This window comes from Nomascus leucogenys, chromosome 4, assembly GCF_006542625.1.
Source record: "Nomascus leucogenys isolate Asia chromosome 4, Asia_NLE_v1, whole genome shotgun sequence".
Classification (NCBI taxonomy): domain Eukaryota; kingdom Metazoa; phylum Chordata; class Mammalia; order Primates; family Hylobatidae; genus Nomascus; species Nomascus leucogenys.
The window spans coordinates 110,998,263-111,017,615 of NC_044384.1; the positions used below are offsets into that span (position 1 = coordinate 110,998,263).

General features: G+C 45.2%; 1 protein-coding gene across 1 annotated transcript; it reads right to left on the reverse strand.

Annotated features, from left to right (window-relative positions):
- Positions 1–1,866: 1,866 nt before the first annotated feature.
- ZNF619 (zinc finger protein 619) lies at positions 1,867–13,714 on the reverse strand. The gene is given in 6 exon segments (XM_030812075.1): positions 1,867–2,361; positions 2,364–3,698; positions 7,815–7,931; positions 8,831–8,981; positions 12,859–12,944; positions 13,503–13,714. Coding segments are annotated over 5 exon segments (1,725 nt in total). The 5' UTR covers positions 12,883–12,944; positions 13,503–13,714; the 3' UTR covers positions 1,867–2,263.
- Between the last annotated feature and the right edge of the window lie 5,639 nt (positions 13,715–19,353).

Here is a 19,353-nt window from a genome sequence, read left to right on the forward strand (position 1 = left end):
ACCCAAGTTGTTCAAGGACCTACTGTAATCTCTAAGAAGATTCAGACTTTCCCTAGTCTTCTCTTCTAAGCCTTGGCCAAAATCACCCTTAATGCTCCATTAGATAATACAGGCTTTGTCTGACCTGATCTTCCAAATTTTTCAAGCCTCTACCCATTACTCAGTTCCAAAGCCACTTCTACATTTTTATGTAAATGTCAGAGCAGCAAACCTACTTATGGCTACCAATATTCTGTCTTGTTACATTTTGTGTGGCTCTACCTGAATACCATAGACTGGGTAATTGATACAGAATAGAGGTTTATTTAGTTCACAGTTCTGAAGGCTGAGACGTACAATATAAAGGTGTAGGCATCTGGTGAGGGCTTACTTGCTGCATCATGACATGGCAGGAGGCATAAAAAGGCAAGACAGAGCAAGCATGTGTCCCAGTTCGGGTTGCTCTTCCTCTCCTCATAAAGCCACCAGTCCCATCGTGGAGGCTCCACCCTGATGAACTTGGCTAATCCTAATCACCTCTTAAAGACTCCCCCACCCAGTACTGTTACAATGGGGATTAAGTTTCAACATAAATTTTGCTGGGGATATTCAAATGATAGCAATCTGCACACTGAAAACATTTCTCGGTGTCACCAAAACAGTTCTTTATAAAATTAATTTAAAAGTGCCACCAATAAAATTCAGATTTAATCATAGGGAAATCTGGAGTAGGTGTGAGAACATAACCAAGGGCCTGCATAGTAACTCATCAGGAATGGACTCACTTCTGAGGAACAAGTCATGGTCAGGTTTCTCTTCTTTGCCTCTGGTGCTCACCAGTGTGATGCCAACAAGTTCCATCCATGTACAGCTTTAGAGATTACTATACTCAGGCATCTACCCTGAAGGGTACAAGTCCAAGTCACTTTTTGTACCTACATATATGAGTGGGTACTTAAATTCAACAGATATGAAAAGCAATAGCGGCTGGACATGGTGGCTCATGCCTGTAATCCCAGCACTTTGGGAGGCTGAAGTGGGAGGATCATTTGAGTCCAGGAGTTTGAGATGAGCCTGGGCAACATGGTAAAACTCTTGTCTCTACAAAAAATACAAAAATTAGCTGGGTGTGGTGGCGTATGCCCCCAGGGCTCAAGAAATCCTCCCACCTCAGCCCTCTGAGAAGCCGGGAGGCTGCACTATCTCCCAGCTTCTTGGGAAGCTGAGGTGGGAGGATTGCTTGAGCCCCGAAGGTCAACACTGCAGTGATCCATGATCACACCATTGCACTCCAGCCTGGATGACAGAGCAAGAACCTGTCTCAAAAACAAAGGAAAACGAAAATAGAGAAGGAACCCAAATTGAAAAATCATATCCCCTTCCAATAAAGCTCAAAGACATAATTTTACATTATTGCTATCAATGCCAACTCATCACTTTATTTTCTTTTTGCATAAACAGGACCCTCATAATTTTTTATACTATCAAGGTAATAAAAAATTCCAAGTCTTAAATTCTTTCAGTGAGCCTTGCCCCTGGTCCACCAAATGGCAATCCTTAACTCCTGAAAGCAGGCCAGATGCAGTGGCTCATGCCTGTAATCCCAGCACTTTGGGAGACCAAGGCAGGTGAATCACCTGAGGTCAGGATTTTGAGACCAGCCTGGCCAACATGGTGAAACCCTGTCTCTACTAAAAATACAAAATTAGCGGGGCGTGGTGGTGCATGCCTGTGGTCCCAGCTACTCCGGAGGCTGAGGCATGAGAATCACTTGAACCCTGGAGGCAGGGGTTGCAGTGAGCCAAGATCGCACCATTGCAAACAGCCTGGGCGACAAGAGTGAAACTCTGGCCCAAAAAAAAAAAAAAAAAAAACTCCTGAAAGCAATCATTGGACACTTTATCTGATTATGTTCTCCCACAGGCTTTGCATTTCTCCTAGTCTCTAATTATAATGCCCCATCTCATCATAATCATAATGTCACATGCCCTAAACCCCAAAATGTTCTGCAAACTTTTCCAATTCCAGTAGCCCCAGAAGAGAGATGCAGACTGATAATACAGCCCAAATGTGGACACGATAAAGAATAAGTACTGCCATTTCCTACCCGAGGGATAAAAGAAACTAATCAAACATGGTCCTTAAGTGTGAGAATTTAAAATGAAGTTAGGAAAACAATAACAACTTATACAAGACAAGACCAGAGGAATATCAATAGACACAATCAGGAGACCACTGGAATCCCTAATTTGAGGTGCAAAGGATGTTGAGAACGTGATGGGGCTTACAGGGAGTGAGACAAAGGATTCGTGCTATGAGGGGATGACTTCCCAGGAAAAGCGAGATCCTGAAAAAAATGTACTATTTGGACAGGTGAAGGCTGGCCTTTTCAGATGAGGGAAGCAGCAGGAAGAAAGGCACAGAGGGAGGAAGTACCACTGCATGTGAAGAAGATAAGGGAGGCCCTGGTGGGGCTGGGGCAGAGCAGGTATGTTGGGGAGGCAGAGGAGAGAGGATGGCGGAGGGACAGTAGGGCTTAACTGCGGATAGCCCTGTTCCATTGATGAATTTCTTCCTAGTATGCCACTTCTGATGCTGAATGAAACTTGCATTCCATCTGAAGGCTTTCCCGCACTCCTTACACTCATAAGGTTTCTCCCCAGTGTGAACTCGCTGATGCTGAACCAGAGTGATCTTTTGACTGAATGTCTTCCCACATTCCTGGCATTCATAGGGTTTCTCCCCGGTGTGGATTCTCTGATGCACTACGAAGCGGGAGCTACAACTGAAAGTTTTCCAACATTCATTACATTTGTAGAGTTGTTCCCCAGTGTGGAACCTCTGGTGCTGAAGAAATACCGAACTGCGATGGAAGGCCTTGCCACACTCTTTACATTCATAAGGTTTCTCCCCAGTGTGGATTCTCTGATGCTGAATCAGAACTGAATTAGAACTCAAACTCTTCCCACACTCCTTACCTTCATAGGGCTTCTCCCCAGTGTGAATTCATTCATGGATGATGCAGTCATAGCTACACCTGAAGGCTTTCCCACATTCCTTACACGTAAAGGGCTTCTCCCCAGTATGGATTCTCTGATGCCGAATCAGTTTTGAATTATAGCTGAAGGTTTTACCACAGTCAGTACATTCATAGGGCCTCTGTCCACCATGGAGCTTCTGATGCTGAAGAAGGTGGGAATTTTGACCGAAGGCTTGTCCACATTCCTCACATGAGTATGGTTTCTCTCCAGTGTGGATTTTCTGATGCCGTGACAGTTTTGAGTTATATCTGAAGGTTTTCCCACATTCTTTGCATGTGTAGGGCTTCTCATTAGTGTGAATTCTCTGATGCTGGTGAAAGTCTGAATGTGGGTTGTAGTAACTGCCACACTCACCACATTTATAAAACACCTGTTCTTTGGCAAAGCCCTGCTTTGTAATGAGATGTGTGCTAACACTACTTTCTTCCAATTTCCTGGCTATCTCCTCCCTTTCAATGGTGGAAGATTCATGATCCTGGACTGTCAAATCTGTGTAATCCCCTATCTTTGTTTTCTTCCCTGTATCATGTAGCTGTGACTTCTCTAACCTGTCCTTGAAGTCAGGGTGCTGGGGAACGTCCATCAGCAGTCCCTCCACTATCAGTCTGTGGGACTCTGATTCTTTAGAAATGTTTAGCTGTGCAGTTTGTTCCTCATTCTTAGTCTTGGTTTTACCACCTAGCATGATAAAAAGAAAACACAAGAGTCCCTTATTTATTCCAGAAGGGAAAAGGATTAATCAGTATCAGCTTGCCCTAGATACATGAATTTATTTTTTTTTTTTTGAGTGGAGTTTCGCTCTTGTTGCCCAGGCTGGAGTGCAATGGCATGATCTCGGCTCACCACAACCTCCACATCCCAGATTCAAGTGATTCTCCTACCTCAGCCTCCCAAGTAGCTGGGATTACAGGCATGTGCCACCACACCCAGCTAATTTTTTGTATTTTTTGTAGAGACGGGGTTTCTCCATGTTGTTCAGACTGGTCACGAACTCCTGACCTCAGGTGATCTGCCCACCTCAGCCTCCCAAAGTGCTGGGATTACAGGTGTGAGCCATCACGCCCACTAGACACATGAATTTTTTGAGAGAGACCCAGCCACCTGACGGTACCTCAAAGGGAAAGTAAACAAACTGGAGGTTGAGAAGGTAAGCAATCCCATATGGATGACAAAAACAGTGTGGATGGCAGAAACTATTAATTGAGGTAAATGGTTAAAGAAAAATGGGAATGGGGAAAAGTTGCAGGAAGGGGAAGCAATGAAGAAAAGTAGAGGAAGCCAAAGGTGAGAAAAGCAATATCTAAACCAGAGAAGAGAAAGATGGGTAGGCAGCTCTAGCACCACATAGTATCCAGAGGGCTGGGAGGTACTGTCTACAACAGTGGATCTCAAAGTCCAATCAAGGCATAAAACCTGTCAACATACTTTAAAATATCCTGCAGTTTTTAAAGAAATGTTCTCTAGTTCTCTATCACAAGCCTGGCTGGACAGAAAGCAGTTTGTAACACTGCTGTTTACAAAGGGCTCATGAGAAGACCACATTTTTAAAACCCAAGTGCTGTCCTTTGGGAGACTGACCTTTGAAAGGAAAAAAGGCCCAGCCAAGAACCTGCCCATAATGGAGATGGCAATTGGAGCGGGGGTATGGGGATCATGCTTTCACTGGTAGCACCACAACATAGAAACCTTTTTTCCCTGTCAAGCACCAAAGATCTTACAAATGAAACTTTCATCTTAGTGTTTTTTTGAGGCTTGTTGACCATGACTCACATTTTGGATCCTAAAACAATACAGACATGCTCACACACACACACACACATACACACAGCTGAAATCAAAACAAAACAATGTCCTTATTAAGAGCAATGTAGTCACGCCGGGCGCAGTGGCTCATGCCTGTAATCCCAGCACTTTGGGAGGCCGAGGCAGGTGGATCACCTGAGGTCAGGAGTTCGAGATCAGCCTGTCCAACATGGCAAAACCCCATCTCTACTAAAAATACAAAAAATTAGCCGGGTGTGGTGGCAGGCACCTGTAATCCCAGCTACTCATGAGGCTGAGGCATGAGAATCGGTTGAACCCAGGAGGCAGAGATTACAGTGAGCCAACATTGCGCCACTGCGCTCCAGTCTGGGGGATAGAGCGAGACTCTGTTTCCAAAAAAAAAAAAAAAAAAAAAAAAAAAAAAAATAGTGATGCATTCACAATAGACTTTATACTACTTTAGTCTTTATCTACACCTAATACAATGTAGTCTAATTTTTAAATGCTGGTAACAGCTCATTGATGAGTTGCAACCCAGAGTTTAAAGAATATGGTTCTACATTTTCAAGAACAGTGGTCTCAAATGGTGGTCCCTGGACGAGTATCATCTGGGAACTTGTTAGATATGCAAATTAATGGGGCTGGGTTTGGTGGTGTGTGCCAGTAGTCCCATCTAATTAGGGGGCAGAGGTGAAAGAATCACTTGAGCCCAGGAATTTGAGACTGGTCTAGGCAAAATATCAAGACCCTATCTTGAAAAAAAAGAAAAAGAAATGCAAATTCTCAGCCCCACACCAGTCTACTGAATTCGAATCTCTGGAGGTGGCACCTGGCAATCTGTGTTTTAACAAGCTCGCAAGTAATTCTGATACATACCAGAGTTTGAAATTTACTAATCTATAAACTACAAAAAACAGATTGAGACTGCTCTTTTCATTGTTTAAGGCTGCACTTTCCTAAAAGGTGGCCACTAGCCACATGCGGCTATTTAAATGTAAATTAATTGAAATGGAATAAAATTAAAAACTCAGTTCCCCAGTTGCACTAGGCACACTTCAGGTGTTCATGTGATTCATCTGGCAGGCTAAATAGACAATGTACACCTGTGGCAAGGGGAAACACTAACAACTGCAGGAAGGATACTGGGAAAGCCCCCCAGATGATCTGAAACGCTGAAATCAATTTAAGGCATTGATTAAGGCAAAGTGGGGGAATTAGAAAGGAGTATTTGCCTTACAGAGGCTCTGAATAGCATAAAAGATTGACAGAATATGATAACAGAGCCCACAGAATGAGGAAAGCTATATACCAAATCTCTGATTGGTCTTTACATTTAACTCAATTCAGTATCTTTCAAAAAAGAAAACCATTCATTCCCAATACATAAACAAGCTTTCTTTCAAAAGCTAATGTAAAATTCAGTGTTTATGAATTTAGAAAAATTCCATTTACATATATAGTTTTATACACACACACACAAAATGTTCTTATAAAAACAAGTTCTAGCTGGGCGCGGTGGCTCATGCCTGTAATCCCAGCACTTGGGGAGGCTGAGGCGGGAGAATCACTTGAGGTCAGAAGTTCAAGACGAACCTGGGCAACATGGTGAAACCCTGTCTCTACTAAAACTACAAAAATTAGCCGGGTGTGGTGGCGGGCGCCTGTAATCCCAGCTACTTGGGAGGCTGCAGCAGGAGAATCGCTTGAACCTGGGAGGCAGAGGTTGCAGTGAGCCGAAATAGTGCCACTGCACTCCAGCCTGAGTGACAGAGCAAGACTCTGTCTCAAAAAATAAATAGGCCAAGTGCGGTGGCTCACGCCTGTAATCCCAGCACTTTGGGAGGCTGAGGTGGGTGGATCAACTGAGGCTGGGAGTTTGAGACCAGCCTGACCAACATGGAGAAACCCTGTCTCTACTAAAAATACAAAGTTAGCTGGGTGTGGTGACACATGCCTATAATCCCAGCTACTTGGGAGGTTGAGGCAGGAGAATCGCTTGAACCTGGAAGGCAGAGGTTATGGTGAGGGAAGATCACGCCATTGCACTCCAGCCTGGGCCACAAGAGTGAAACTCTGTCTCAAAAAGTAAACAAACAAATAAATAAATAAATTTATTTTTAAAAAACCAAGTGCTTGGCCAGGCGTGGTGCCTCACACCTGTAATCCCAGCACTTTGGGAGGCCAAGGGTGGGGCGGATCACGAGGGCAGGAGTTAGAGACCAGCCTGACCAACACAGTGAAACCCCATCTCTACTAAAAATACAAAAATTGGCCAGGCGTGGTGGCACGCGCATGTAGTCCTAGCTACTCAGGAGGCTGAGGGAGGAGAAACACTTGAACTCAGGAGGCGGAGGTTGTGGTGAGCCACAACTGTGCCACTGCACTCCAGCCTAGGCAACAGAGTGAGACTCCATCTCAAAAAAAAAAAAAAAACAAAAAAAACAAAAACAAAGTTCTTACTATATTGTGTTTATATTCCTGAACTGACCAACCAAAGGAAGCCTGTTTGAAATCTTTTGTTTTTTAGAGATAGGGTTTCACTCTGTCACCCAGGCTGGAGTGGAATGGTGTGATCCTAGCTTACTACAACCTCAAACTCCTGGCTCGAGGAATCCTCCAGCCTCAGCCTCCTGAGTAGCTGGCACTATAGGCACATGCCACCATGCCCAGCTAATTTATTTATTTATTGTAGTGACAGGGTCTTGCTATGTTACTCAGGCTGGTCTTGAACTCTTGGCCTCAAGCAGCATCCCACCCTGGCCTCCCAAAGTGCTGGGATATAGGTGTAAGCCACCACATCCAGCCTGAAATCCTTTAGCTTTACAAAGAAAAATGGCAGAAATAAAATGGTGGGATTTGTCTTTTCTAGTTTGGGAATGAAGTTCTGGTAAGCAACACTTCTTTGAACAAGAGTGACTATTTTAATCCCCACAACCATCATATGACAAGGAAAAACGTTTTTCATGCTAAATTGTTAAAAGAAAGGAGGAGGCAAAGCTGGAAAGGAGGATGGTAGGCTCTCCTGCTCACCTGTGCACATGCCTCTCAGGGCCTCTCCCCCAGCAAGTGTCCAGGGATCTGGACCCTATGCTGCTTCTCCTTGCTCCAGCTGGAATATCAGATCTGGTTTGGGGAATGGAAATGCTGCTAGAGGAGAAAGAAAAGGAACATGAAGCTGAGGAAAATCAACATTGACCTCCCTCAGACTACTCTCTGCTTTGCCAGATGAAAATAGAAGAGGATGGCCCAGGAGACTAAGTGAAGTCAGGGAGGAGTGAATCTGCAGAATCTAAGGAAGGGCTGGATGCTTACTCTGGCCTCTAAGAGGACAGAATGCTCCCATAGTCACTGGGGGGTGTGTACAGGAGGGCCCTACAGGACTCACACATAGGCAATAGGGCCAAGATCATCTCCAGGGAACTGGAAGATGGAAGGAATGAAGACAGTGCACCAGGAACCTTCTCAGTTCTCTCTGTACCCAGAGGAAAGCCCCCTGCAGTTGGGTCTCCATTAGGAGTCAGGGAAGAGAAAAGTCCTGTTAAACACCAAAGTGAACCCAGCTCTTTCTCCATCCAGCTACCCCTGGCACTGGGGATTAGGGAGCTGAGCCCATAGGGCATCAATTCTGATGGTATTAAAGAGATCATAGTTCTGCTAAGGAGGAATCTAGGAGCCCCCAAAGGCAGAAGCTGAGTTTCAGAGAGGAAGGAGGACTTACACAAGGAAGTCACATTTTCTTTTTTTTTTTTTTTTTTTTGAGACGGAGTCTTGCTCTGTCCCCCAGGGTGGAGTGCAGTGGCACGATCTCGGCTCACTGCAAGCTCCGCCTCCCAGGTTCAAGCCATTCTCCTGCCTCAGCCTCCCAAGTAGCTGGGACTACAGGCGCCCGCCAACACGCCCGGCACGCCCGGCTAATTTTTTGTATTTTTAGTAGAGACGGGGTTTCACCGTGTTAGCCTGGATGGTCTCGATCTCCTGACCTTGTGATCCGCCCGCCTCGGCCTCCCAAAGTGCTGGGATTACAGGCTTGAGCCACCGCGCCCGGCAGGAAGTCACATTTTCATAATTCTCCAGCATCACCTCCCTGTATAGGGCCCTCTGCTTAAGGTGCAGGCTGGCCCATTCATTCTGGGTGAAGTACACAGCCACATCCTCAAAGGTTACTGGCTCCTGAAACAACAGGTTCTTGCTCAAGCCCTGCACAAGAACAGAGGGAGAGGCCTGAATTCCAGGAAAGGGATAAATTTACTGGAATCCATGGCACTGAGCCCCATGGAAGGTTTGTACTGGTAAGGAGAGCCACACAGGACCCCAGCAGGGGCAGCCCCGAGCCAGCATTCCAGCTTTCCATGTGCATACCTCTGGGGCCCTAATATTATCATCCTAAGTACACAGCCCAGCACCTGCTGTTCTCTGCTTGGTGATCATGTCAACCCATGTCTGGTTCCACAGGCCAGGTATATTTTTCTGGCATGCTTTATAAATCGACCACAGCAGATAACTGTCTTTCACCCTGCCTCCATCCATCCTGAAGCACCTATCAGGGCCCTCCACCCAGCTTCTTTCTGGTCTTCCTCCTCTACATCTTCTGCTACAGACAGAGGAGTGATTTCATGGGGATAAAGTTCCTTTCATCCTGGATATTTCTCCTCTTTCTATCATCTTGCCTTATCAGAAGCTATTAATAGTTCTCCCTTGAAGGTGATGTGCAGTGTTACTTCTTTGTCTCCTAACACACTTCACTCCAGGACAGGATGGCAATCTCCCATCCTTCTGCAGAGATCTGCCCACTGATCACCTAAGCTCTGTCTGACCTGCCAATGCTGTCCTCTTCACTGTGTGTCTCTCTCTTTCTGCTTCCCACTAAAACCACCTCCAGCTTCTCAGGGGAGAAGGAAACCATCACAGGTTGTTTAAAGCTTTGTCCTGTGTCAGTTACTTTTAAATCAATTTGCTCAATCATTATAGCACATCTGTGAAATAAGAATTATTATTTCCATTTTCAGATGATGGGAATCAGCAATATTAAGCACTTTGAAATAGATTAAAAAGAGTCCTCTTTGAGTATTTATTACAAGGTTGTATAAGGAAGCAAAATGTTCAAAATGAACTGACCACTACTTTTATATAAATTAGTCCCACTATAACATCTGTCTCTGACTCACACTGTAGTCTTTCTCAGTTCATCATGTCAACAACCTTCTCTTTGTACTTAAGTCTCTTCTGAGTGAAGAAACCTAACACAGAACTACTAGAAGATTTGGGCTGGGCACGGTGGCTCATGCCTGTAATCCCAGCACTTTGGGAGGCCAAGACAGGCAGATCGTGAGGTCAGGAGATCAAGACCATCCTGGCTAACATGGTGAAACCTCGTCTCTACTAAAAATACACAAAAAATTAGCCGGGCATGGTGGTGGGCACCTGTAGTCCCAGCTTCTTGGGAGGCTGAGGCTGGAGAATAGCGTGAACCTGGGAGGCAGAGCTTGCAGTGAGCCGAGATTGCGCCACTGCACTCCAGCCTGGGTGACAGAGCAAGACTCTGTCTCAAAAAAAAAAAAAAAAAGAAGTACTAGAGGATTTGCAGTCATCATTGTAAAAATTGGTTTGGGCAAAAATCATCAATGGATGCTAAATCTGGAAGGAAATCTTGATGAGAAGCAGAATATTTGCATGATCTTAAATGTCTCCTCATAGATTGCTTATTAGTTATAAGAGGAAAACAGTAACTATACAGTAATCAGATTACCCCTTAGCCAGAAAGTTCAAATGTGGCTGGCATGACTGAGGAACTTTAATTGATTTTAATTTAAATAGGCACATGTAGCTAGGAGGTACCTTCCTGGACAGTGCAGAATAGATACATCTGTTAATACTCTTCTCTCACTTCCTTCAGAGTCAACAACTAGCTGGGAATATGGACCTCACCTTTTCTTGACATTATGCTCTACCTCTCCATACCTCTGAAACATCACTCTAATTATCAGCACATTCTTTGGTTCCTTGTTTTCTGAAACACTTAGCTTCTCCAGATCTTCTCTTATCTGTGATCACTCTTCTTCTGTCCTTTACTCGCACTTACTCTTTCTCCATTAAGTGGGGCTATTGACTCTCTTCTATAGGAAGTGGGTTATAGGGGCAGCACAACATAATGGTAAATGGCACAGATGTTAAGGCTGTGGCTCTCAACATGGGGGCAATTCTGTCCCCCAGGGAATATGTGGCAATGTCTGGAGACATTTTTAGTTGTCACAACTGCAGTGTGGTGGTAATGGTAGTACTACTGGCATCTAGTAGATAGTGGGCCAGGGCTATTTCTGAACATCCTATAATGAACAGGACATCCCCCAAACAAAGAATTATCTGGCCCAAATGTAAATGATGCCAAGGTTGAAAAACCCTGCTCTAAGCTAGACTCCCTAGGTTCAAATAGTATCTCTAATACTCATTAGCTGTCAACTTTGGATGAGACAATTAAACTTTCTGTGCCTCAGTTGCCCCCATTTGTAAAACTGGGATAACAATCGTAATTATCTGATAGGACTCTTACAAGGATGGCATAAGTTATTATCTGTAATGCACTAAGATATCACCTGGCACATGATATAATATAAATCTCAGTACTTACTACAACCACAGATGAGATTGGGGGAACTTCCTAGAAGATTCTAAATGACAAATGTTCCTCTTAGAGATTGTAGCAAAGACTGACAGGTGTGTGTGTACCCCCTTTCTTTCTTAGTACTGGAATCCTAATTTTACTTGAGGTTGCACTCAACCCTGGCAACCAAGTGGGGCCAATGAAATGCAAGTATAAATATTGTTGGGGACCTATGGGAAGGTTCCTAAAAGAGAGAGGTTCACCTTTTTTTGGGCAGCTCCTCTTCTAGCTGGAACGCACACATGATGGCTAGAGATCAAGCACCCACCTTGGACAATAAAGTGGCCTAGAGCAGGTGAGATACTGCTAGGATGGTACAGCAGAAAGACAGAGCCTGAGAGCATAACAGAGGAGCTGCCACACTAGCCCTGGATTGACTCTTGATACTTTTGTATGAGAGAGAAGCCTTTACCTTGTTTAATTCACTGTCATTTGGGGTCCTCTTTGTGGAATCTAATCCTAAGTGATTACTGTACTTCAGGCAAAGCACCATGAGAGCACAGCATACCCCCACAGCACACTTCCTGACTTGCAGGAATGAATTTTCGCTGAAGTACTCCAACAGAAGTGGATGGTCCAATATCCACCAAAAGAAGGACACACACATTGTTTTTAAGTCCTTGGGATGAAGCTTTCTCATTACAAGATACATCCATTACATGATAAACTCAGCTTTCTCATTCCATGATCTAGGACACCAGAGAAAAATCCAGTAAAACCATCATCTACCACCAAGAAAACTGGAGGGAAAAGTGCTCCCGATGCTACATGAATTTGTAGCCAAGAAAGGATATAGACTCTCACAGAGGTTAGACTGATGTCTTCGCATTGCGCTAAAGGCACTGGCTTCAGCTCCAAACTCACCATTCCTCCAAAAATACATCTCCCTCATCAATCTACATTTTCCAAATGTTTCCAGTTCTGGCTTCACTGTACCTTAACTGAATGGTCTGCAGGGTAAACTCCTCCCTTGGAAGTGTCTATTTAACCTCAGAAATGGCTTTTCTTTGTGTACTGTGATGCAGACTAGCACTCCTCAAATTTTAATCTGCCCTTTAATTTTCCAGATCTTGTAAAAATGTAGATTCTGATTCGGGAGATCTGGGGAGGGGGCCTGACATTTTGCCTAATGAGCGCCCTCTGCAATGCAAAAGCTGCTCATCTCCAGGCCACACTTTCAGTTCTCATGAATGCAGATTCTCACTTTCTAGGATAATTCATTCCTTCTTTTCCAACCTACCTGACCCTCCCAAATTCACCTACTCTCATTCATCAACTCCCCATGCATACTGTTTTTACATACTCTATTGAAGAATGTAAAACTAAGCATGAGACTGGCCAAGTCAGGCTACTGGGGCTGTACTGACCTTCCATATCTGTTCTGAGTATGGAAAGCTGAAAGAAAGCTCTGCTCACCTGGAACCACACTGTCTGGAGCATGGCTGATGACCCCTGGCTTCATGCACTGCTCTCTAGGCTTGGAAAAGTAAGAACCTGCGGAGCTAAGAGAACCACAATGAGACTGTTCCGGTCTTGTCTCCTACACTTGCCGCCTCTTCCCCTCTGTCTCCTGCCACTAGCACTGCAGATATTTTTGGCACACTAGCTGTTGTCATTCACCCTCTCCACTGATTCATGGGATGCTGCAAATGCTCCCTCTGCATATTCTCCTATAGATCTGCTTGGTGACACTGGAAACTAGAAAGAATATCTGTAAAGCAAGAGTCAAGAACTGCAGTGGATTCGTGGCTGTTTTTTTAAAAAAAATTCTTGGCCCCACTATGAATGCATTACTAAGTAGTTTGCATTGAATGCTTCTAGTGTTCATGGCAAAAACCCAAAACAAGTCTCTGGAGAGAAAGTAGGACATAACAGGGACCCCTAAACAAACCACAGCCTGCAGGACAAAATATAAGTGGTGACCTAGCCCAGAGTGACAAAGGTAAGACGCTCAATGTCCCAGCGGGTGATGCTGACCCAAGACCTAACCGGGATCTGAACGCTCCACCCTGGGAAGCAGGAGACCCTATAGTCACGGCTCCCATCCTCCCAATGAATACCGCGACCGGAGGACATCAGGCCAGCTCTTCGGAGCAGGAAAGTCGAGTGCGTCTCTGAAGACTGGGGACTGGGGCCAGGCTCTGGCGGCCGCGCGGGCCCCTCGGCGACCTCTGCAAGGGCCCAAAGCCCGACCTCCAGAACAGGTAGCAGAGTCAGGGAAGCCCGGGAACCTCAACCCGAGCACTCGCAAGGTGGCCAAGACGGAAGCATTAGCTGGCCGGCCATCGGTCCCTACAGCCTCTCTAGGAAGCCGGGAGGCTGGCCCTTCTCTATGGTTCCCCCAAAACCAAACTCCCACCCTTCGCTTCCCTTCTCCACAACCGCTCTGCGCCTGGTTTGTTTGTTTTTTAATTTTAATTTTTTCGTGTGTTTTTTGAAACGGGGGTCTCGCTATGTTGCGCAGGCTGTTCTCGAACTCCTGAGCTCAAGCTGTCCGCCCGCCTCGGCCTCCCAAAGTGCTGGGAATACAGGCGTGAGCCACCGCGCCCGGCCGCACCTGTTTTTTTTATTATTTTCTCTTATGTCTTAGTACCCCAACTACATGATAAATTCCTCCATATTTAACAATTAATTTGTAACTTAACTGAATTCCTAACTCCTTACCTAATTTACTTAATTCCTAACTTAACTTTCTAATGAATTTATAGCCCGTGTCTCCCACTTAATGACTGTGACCTAAGACCATGCGGTATGGTGTCTCATTGTCTGCGTTCCTGGCTCCACTCTGCATGGACTTGCTCAAGTTATACTTAAATCGTTGCCTCAATTTATCAATTGAGAATGGTAAAAGTTTGTAATTTATAAATTCAGTGGATTAACTGAGTCAATTCATGCAACAGTTTTGTAAACCAAAAATAAAATTCTAAGTCCCCCAACCAACTGAATGGACCGCTCCTCTCGGCCAAAACATTCCCAAGAAAACCTGGCAATCTAGTTCAGGCCATGATGGGAAGCAGGGAATCGGACTTGCCTCATTATGCCCTTGGAATTCAGGCACTACGGACCAGCATTAACATTAAAACACGAGATCTTGAGACTGACTAAAACTTTTTTTTTTTTTTTCCGAGACGGAGTCTTACTCTGTTGCCCAGGCTGGAGTACAGTGGCCGGATCTCGGCTCACTGCAACCTCCGCCTTCCAGGTTCAAGCAATTCTGCCTCAGCCTCCTGAGTAGCTGGGATTACAGGCAGGCGCCAACCCGCCGGGCTAATTTTTGTATTCTTAGTAGAGACGGGGTTTCACCATGTTGACCAGGCTGGTCTTGAACTAGACCTCGTGATCGCCCGCCTCAGCCTCCCAAAGTGCTGGGATTACAGGCGTGAGCCACTACGCCCAGCCCAAAACAAACTCTTTATAGCACTGAGACACCAACTTCTAACCTGACTCTAGTATAGTCTCACGTGACAGATAACAAGCCCTGAAATAAACTGAAGTATTTTACCCTAAAATGTATTTCTTTGACATACATTGAAATGGCCCTGTAAAACTGTCTTTTGTGGCGAAAATCCACATACTGTAAAGAATCCCCTTCACTTTCCAAGTCTTTTCCTTGATCCAGGAGAGAATTAACTAAGAGAGTTTGGCACCTTTTGAAGTCTGATAAGAAACATTTACAATCGTTTCACTCTGAAGCCTGCTACCTGGAGGTTTCATCTGCATAATAAGAACATTGGTCTCCAAAACCCCTTATCTTAACTCAGACATTCCCTTCAATTGATTCCAGGTCTTTAGCTAATAACTTTTTTCTTTTTTTGAGACAGAGTCTCGCTCTGTCGCCCAGGCTGGAGTGCAGTGGCACGATCTTGGCTCACTGCAAGCTCTGCCTCCCGGGTTCATGCGATTCTCCTGCCTCAGCCTCCCCAGTAGCTGGAACTACAGGCGCCCGCCACCACGCCCAGCTAATTTTTTGTATTTTTAGTAGAGACAGGGTTTCACTGTGTTAGCCAGGATGGTCTTGATCTCCTGACCTCGTGATCCGCCCGCCTTTGCCTCCCAAAGTGCTGGGATTACAGGCGTGGGCCACCGTGCCTGGTCCATAATTCTTTCAACTAATTGCCAGTTAGAAATCTTCTTCAAGGCGGGGCGCGGTGGCTCACGCTTGTAATCCCAGCACTTTGGGAGGCCGAGGCGGGCGGATCACGAGGTCAGGAGATCAAGACCACGGTGAAACCCCGTCTCTACTAAAAATACAAAAAATTAGCCGGGCGTGGTGGTGGGAGCCTGTAGTCCCAGCTACTCGGAGAGGCTGAGGCAGGCAGGAGAATGGCGTGAACCCGGGAGGCGGAGCTTGCAGTGAGCCGAGATTGCGCCACTGCACTCCAGCCTGCCTGGGCGACAGAGTGAGACTCCGTCTCAAAAAAAAAAAAAAAAAAAAAAGAAATCTTCAAAAGAAAAGAAAGGAAAGGAAAAAGGAAAAAGGAAAGGAAAGGAAATCTTTGAATCCACCTATGACCTGGAAGGTGCACCCACACTCCCCACTTCGAGTTGTCCCTCCTTTCCGGATGGAGCTAATGTACATCCTACATTTATTGATTGATATCTTATATCTTCCTAAAACATGTAAAACCAAGCTGTAGCCCGCCCACCTTGAGCACAAGATCTCAGGACCCCCTGGAGCTGTGTCGTGTGTCACTAGTCCTCATATTTAGCTCAAAATAAATCTCTTTAAATATTTTACAGAGTTTGACTCTTTTTATGGACAGAGTCCAGTTCCGTACCGAACTAAGTCAAAATAAATGCTCTATTATTGCTGACATTATTATTCTTGCGTATCTCACTACTCTCCTGTAACACACTCCCGTATCTCTTTCTGCAGTCCAGATTTAATAATGCTCATGGCAATAGTGCTTCCTATTGGCCAGGCAGTGTGCAGATAGCTTGGAGCTAGAGGTCTGGGTTTGAAACTGCCTGTTGATTTCTAATTATTCCACAAGAGCCTAAAATTCAAAATGTTCCAAACTAATCTTATCATCCTTCCCTCATCCGCCTGTTCCTCTTCCAGGGTTCCCCCACCTCAGTGAATGCACCAGTTTGCATCCAACCAAGAAACTCATCACACTACTGAACTCCAGCCTGGACAACAGAGTGAGACCATGTCTAACAGTAGGTATATATACAGTTTCATATTATTTAGGAAAGCATAACTTAGGGCCAAAATACCTAAGAGAGGCCAGGCGCAGTGGCCGAGATTGCGCCACTGCACTCCACCCTGGGCAACAAAGTGAGACTCCATCTCAAACAAACAAACAAAAAATCACCAGGAATAAGCCAAGATACAGTTATGTTTTTTTTTTTAATTTTGAAAAGAATGATGGCCCAAGTAATTGGAAATATACCATGCTCCTGGATGGAAGAGTTAGTATTATGAAGATGATGAGTTTGTTCTATCTAACAGATCTATAAATTCAATGCAATCTCAAAAATCACAATATGACTTAACCTACTTGTCAAGCTTTTTTTTTTTTTTTGAGACGGAGTCTCGCTCTGTCGCCCAGGCTGGAGTGCAGTGGCGCAATCTCGGCTCACTGCAAGCTCCGCCTCCCGGGTTCATGCCATTCTCTTGCCTCAGCCTCTCCGAGTAGCTGGGACTACAGGCGCCCGCCACCACGCCCGGCTAATTTTTTGTATTTTTAGTAGAGACAGGGTTTCACCGTGGTCTCGATCTCCTGACCTCGTGATCCTCCCGCCTCGGCCTCCCAAAGTGCTGGGATTACAAGCGTGAGCCACCGCGCCCGGCCTTGTCAAGCTAATTCTAACTTTTATTTGAAAATGTGGATGGAAACTAAAGGAAAACATTTAAAATAACTCTATGAGTGGACTTAATGGCTATCTAATGGCTATCCAAATAGAATAAATACAGAACTCGGGCATTTAGTGCACTATTGGACCAGGAAAATTCAAGTTAAAGTAAGATACTACTTTTCACACATTGGCAAAAATTTAAGAGATAATAGCAGGAGTTCAAGACTGCCAAGCAGGAATGTCTTTGTTTACTGCTGATGGAAATCTAAATTGGTAGAGCAAGTCTAAATTGGTATAGCCTACTGAAAGAGTGATACAAACACTCATATTCTTCAGTCCAGCAAGTGCACTGATGGGCAATGTGCGCCAGATAAACACCATTGTGTACAGGAGGAGGTATATACAAGGACATTCACGGAAGCACTGTTTAAATAGAAAAAGAGGGCCTGGTGCGGTGGCTCACACCTGTAATCCCAGCACTTTGGGAGACTGAGGGGGGTGGATCACGAGGTCAGGATCACTCAGTCTACCCATTCAAATGCCAATCCACCATCCTGGCTAACATGGTGAAACCCTGTATCTACTAAAATTACAAACATCAGCCAGGTGTGGTGGCACGCTCCTGTAATCCCAGCTACTCAGGAGGTTGGGGCAGCAGAACTGCTTGAACCCAGGAGGCAGAGGTTGCAGTGAGCTGGTATCACCCCACTGCACTCCAGCCTGGGCAACAGAGCAAGACCTCGTCTCAAAAAAAAAAAAAAAAAAAAAAAAAAAACAGAAAAAGAAATTGGCATCATCCTAAATGTCTATCAATAGAGGTCAAACGTGAACATTCATGTTGTGGATTATTATGCAGAAGATAAAAAAGAATGAGGTAGGCCGGGCGCGGTGGCTCACGCTTGTAATCCCAGCACTTTGGGAGGCTGAGGCGGGCGGATCACGAGGTCAGGAGATCGAGACCATCCTGGCTAACACGGTGAAACCCCGTCTCTACTAAAAATACAAAAAACTAGCTGGGCGAGGTGGCGGGCACCTGTAGTCCCAGTTACTCGGGAGGCTGAGGCAGGAGAATGGTGTGAACCCCGGGGGTCGGAGCCTGCAGTGAGTGGAGATCACACCACTGCACTCCAGCCTGGGCACCAGAGAGACTCCGTCTCAAAAAAACAACAACAAAAAAAAACGTATTCCTGGCTGGAAGCAGTGGCTCACGCCTGTAATCCCAGCACTTTGGGAGGCCAAGGCAGACAGATCACCTGAGGTCAAGAGTTCAAGACCAGTCTGGCTGACATGGTGAAACCCCATCTCTAATACAAAATTAGAGGGGCATGGTGGTGCACGCATTTAACCCCTGCTACTTGGGAGGCTGAGGCAGAATAGCTTGAACCTGGGAGGTGAGCTGAGATCATGCCACTGCATTCCAGCCTGGGCAAGAGTAGGGCTCTGTCTCAAAAAAAAAAAAAAAAAAAAAAAAATCCTGTTTCATGTACAGCTTTGTAGTATTTTTAAATCTTTCCAGGATCTTTTACTGCCCCTAATTACCTATATCTTGTGGTAGAAAGAACCAGAAGTCCAACCTACTATATACAGGATAAGTATCTCTTATCTGAAACACTTAGGACAAGATGTGTTCTGATGTTGGAGTTAAGTGTGTGTATATGACACTTTGGGGACGGGACCTAGGTCTATACAGGAAGTTCATTTATGCTTCATATACACATACCCTGAAGGTTAACTATTTCTTCCTCGGGGACACTGAATAGTGTTGTGTACCTGCGTTTTGACTATAACCCACCATGAGGGTAGGCTAGGGATTTTTAAATTAGTGTCATAGCTCAGTGTCAGAGGTTGGAGCTTTCTGGATTAGAAATATGCTCAACCTACAATTTTTATACATGCCCTATTTTCCTAGTTTACTTTTTATAAGAAAATTTGCAGGCCGGGCACAGTGGCTCACACCTGTAATTCCAGCACTTTGGGAGGCCAAGGCAGGTGTATCATCTGAGCTCAGAAGCTTGAGGCCAGCATGGCCAACATGGCGAAACCCTGTCTCTACTAAAAATACAAAAACTAGCCAGACGTGGTGGCACACACCCGTAGTCCCAACTACTC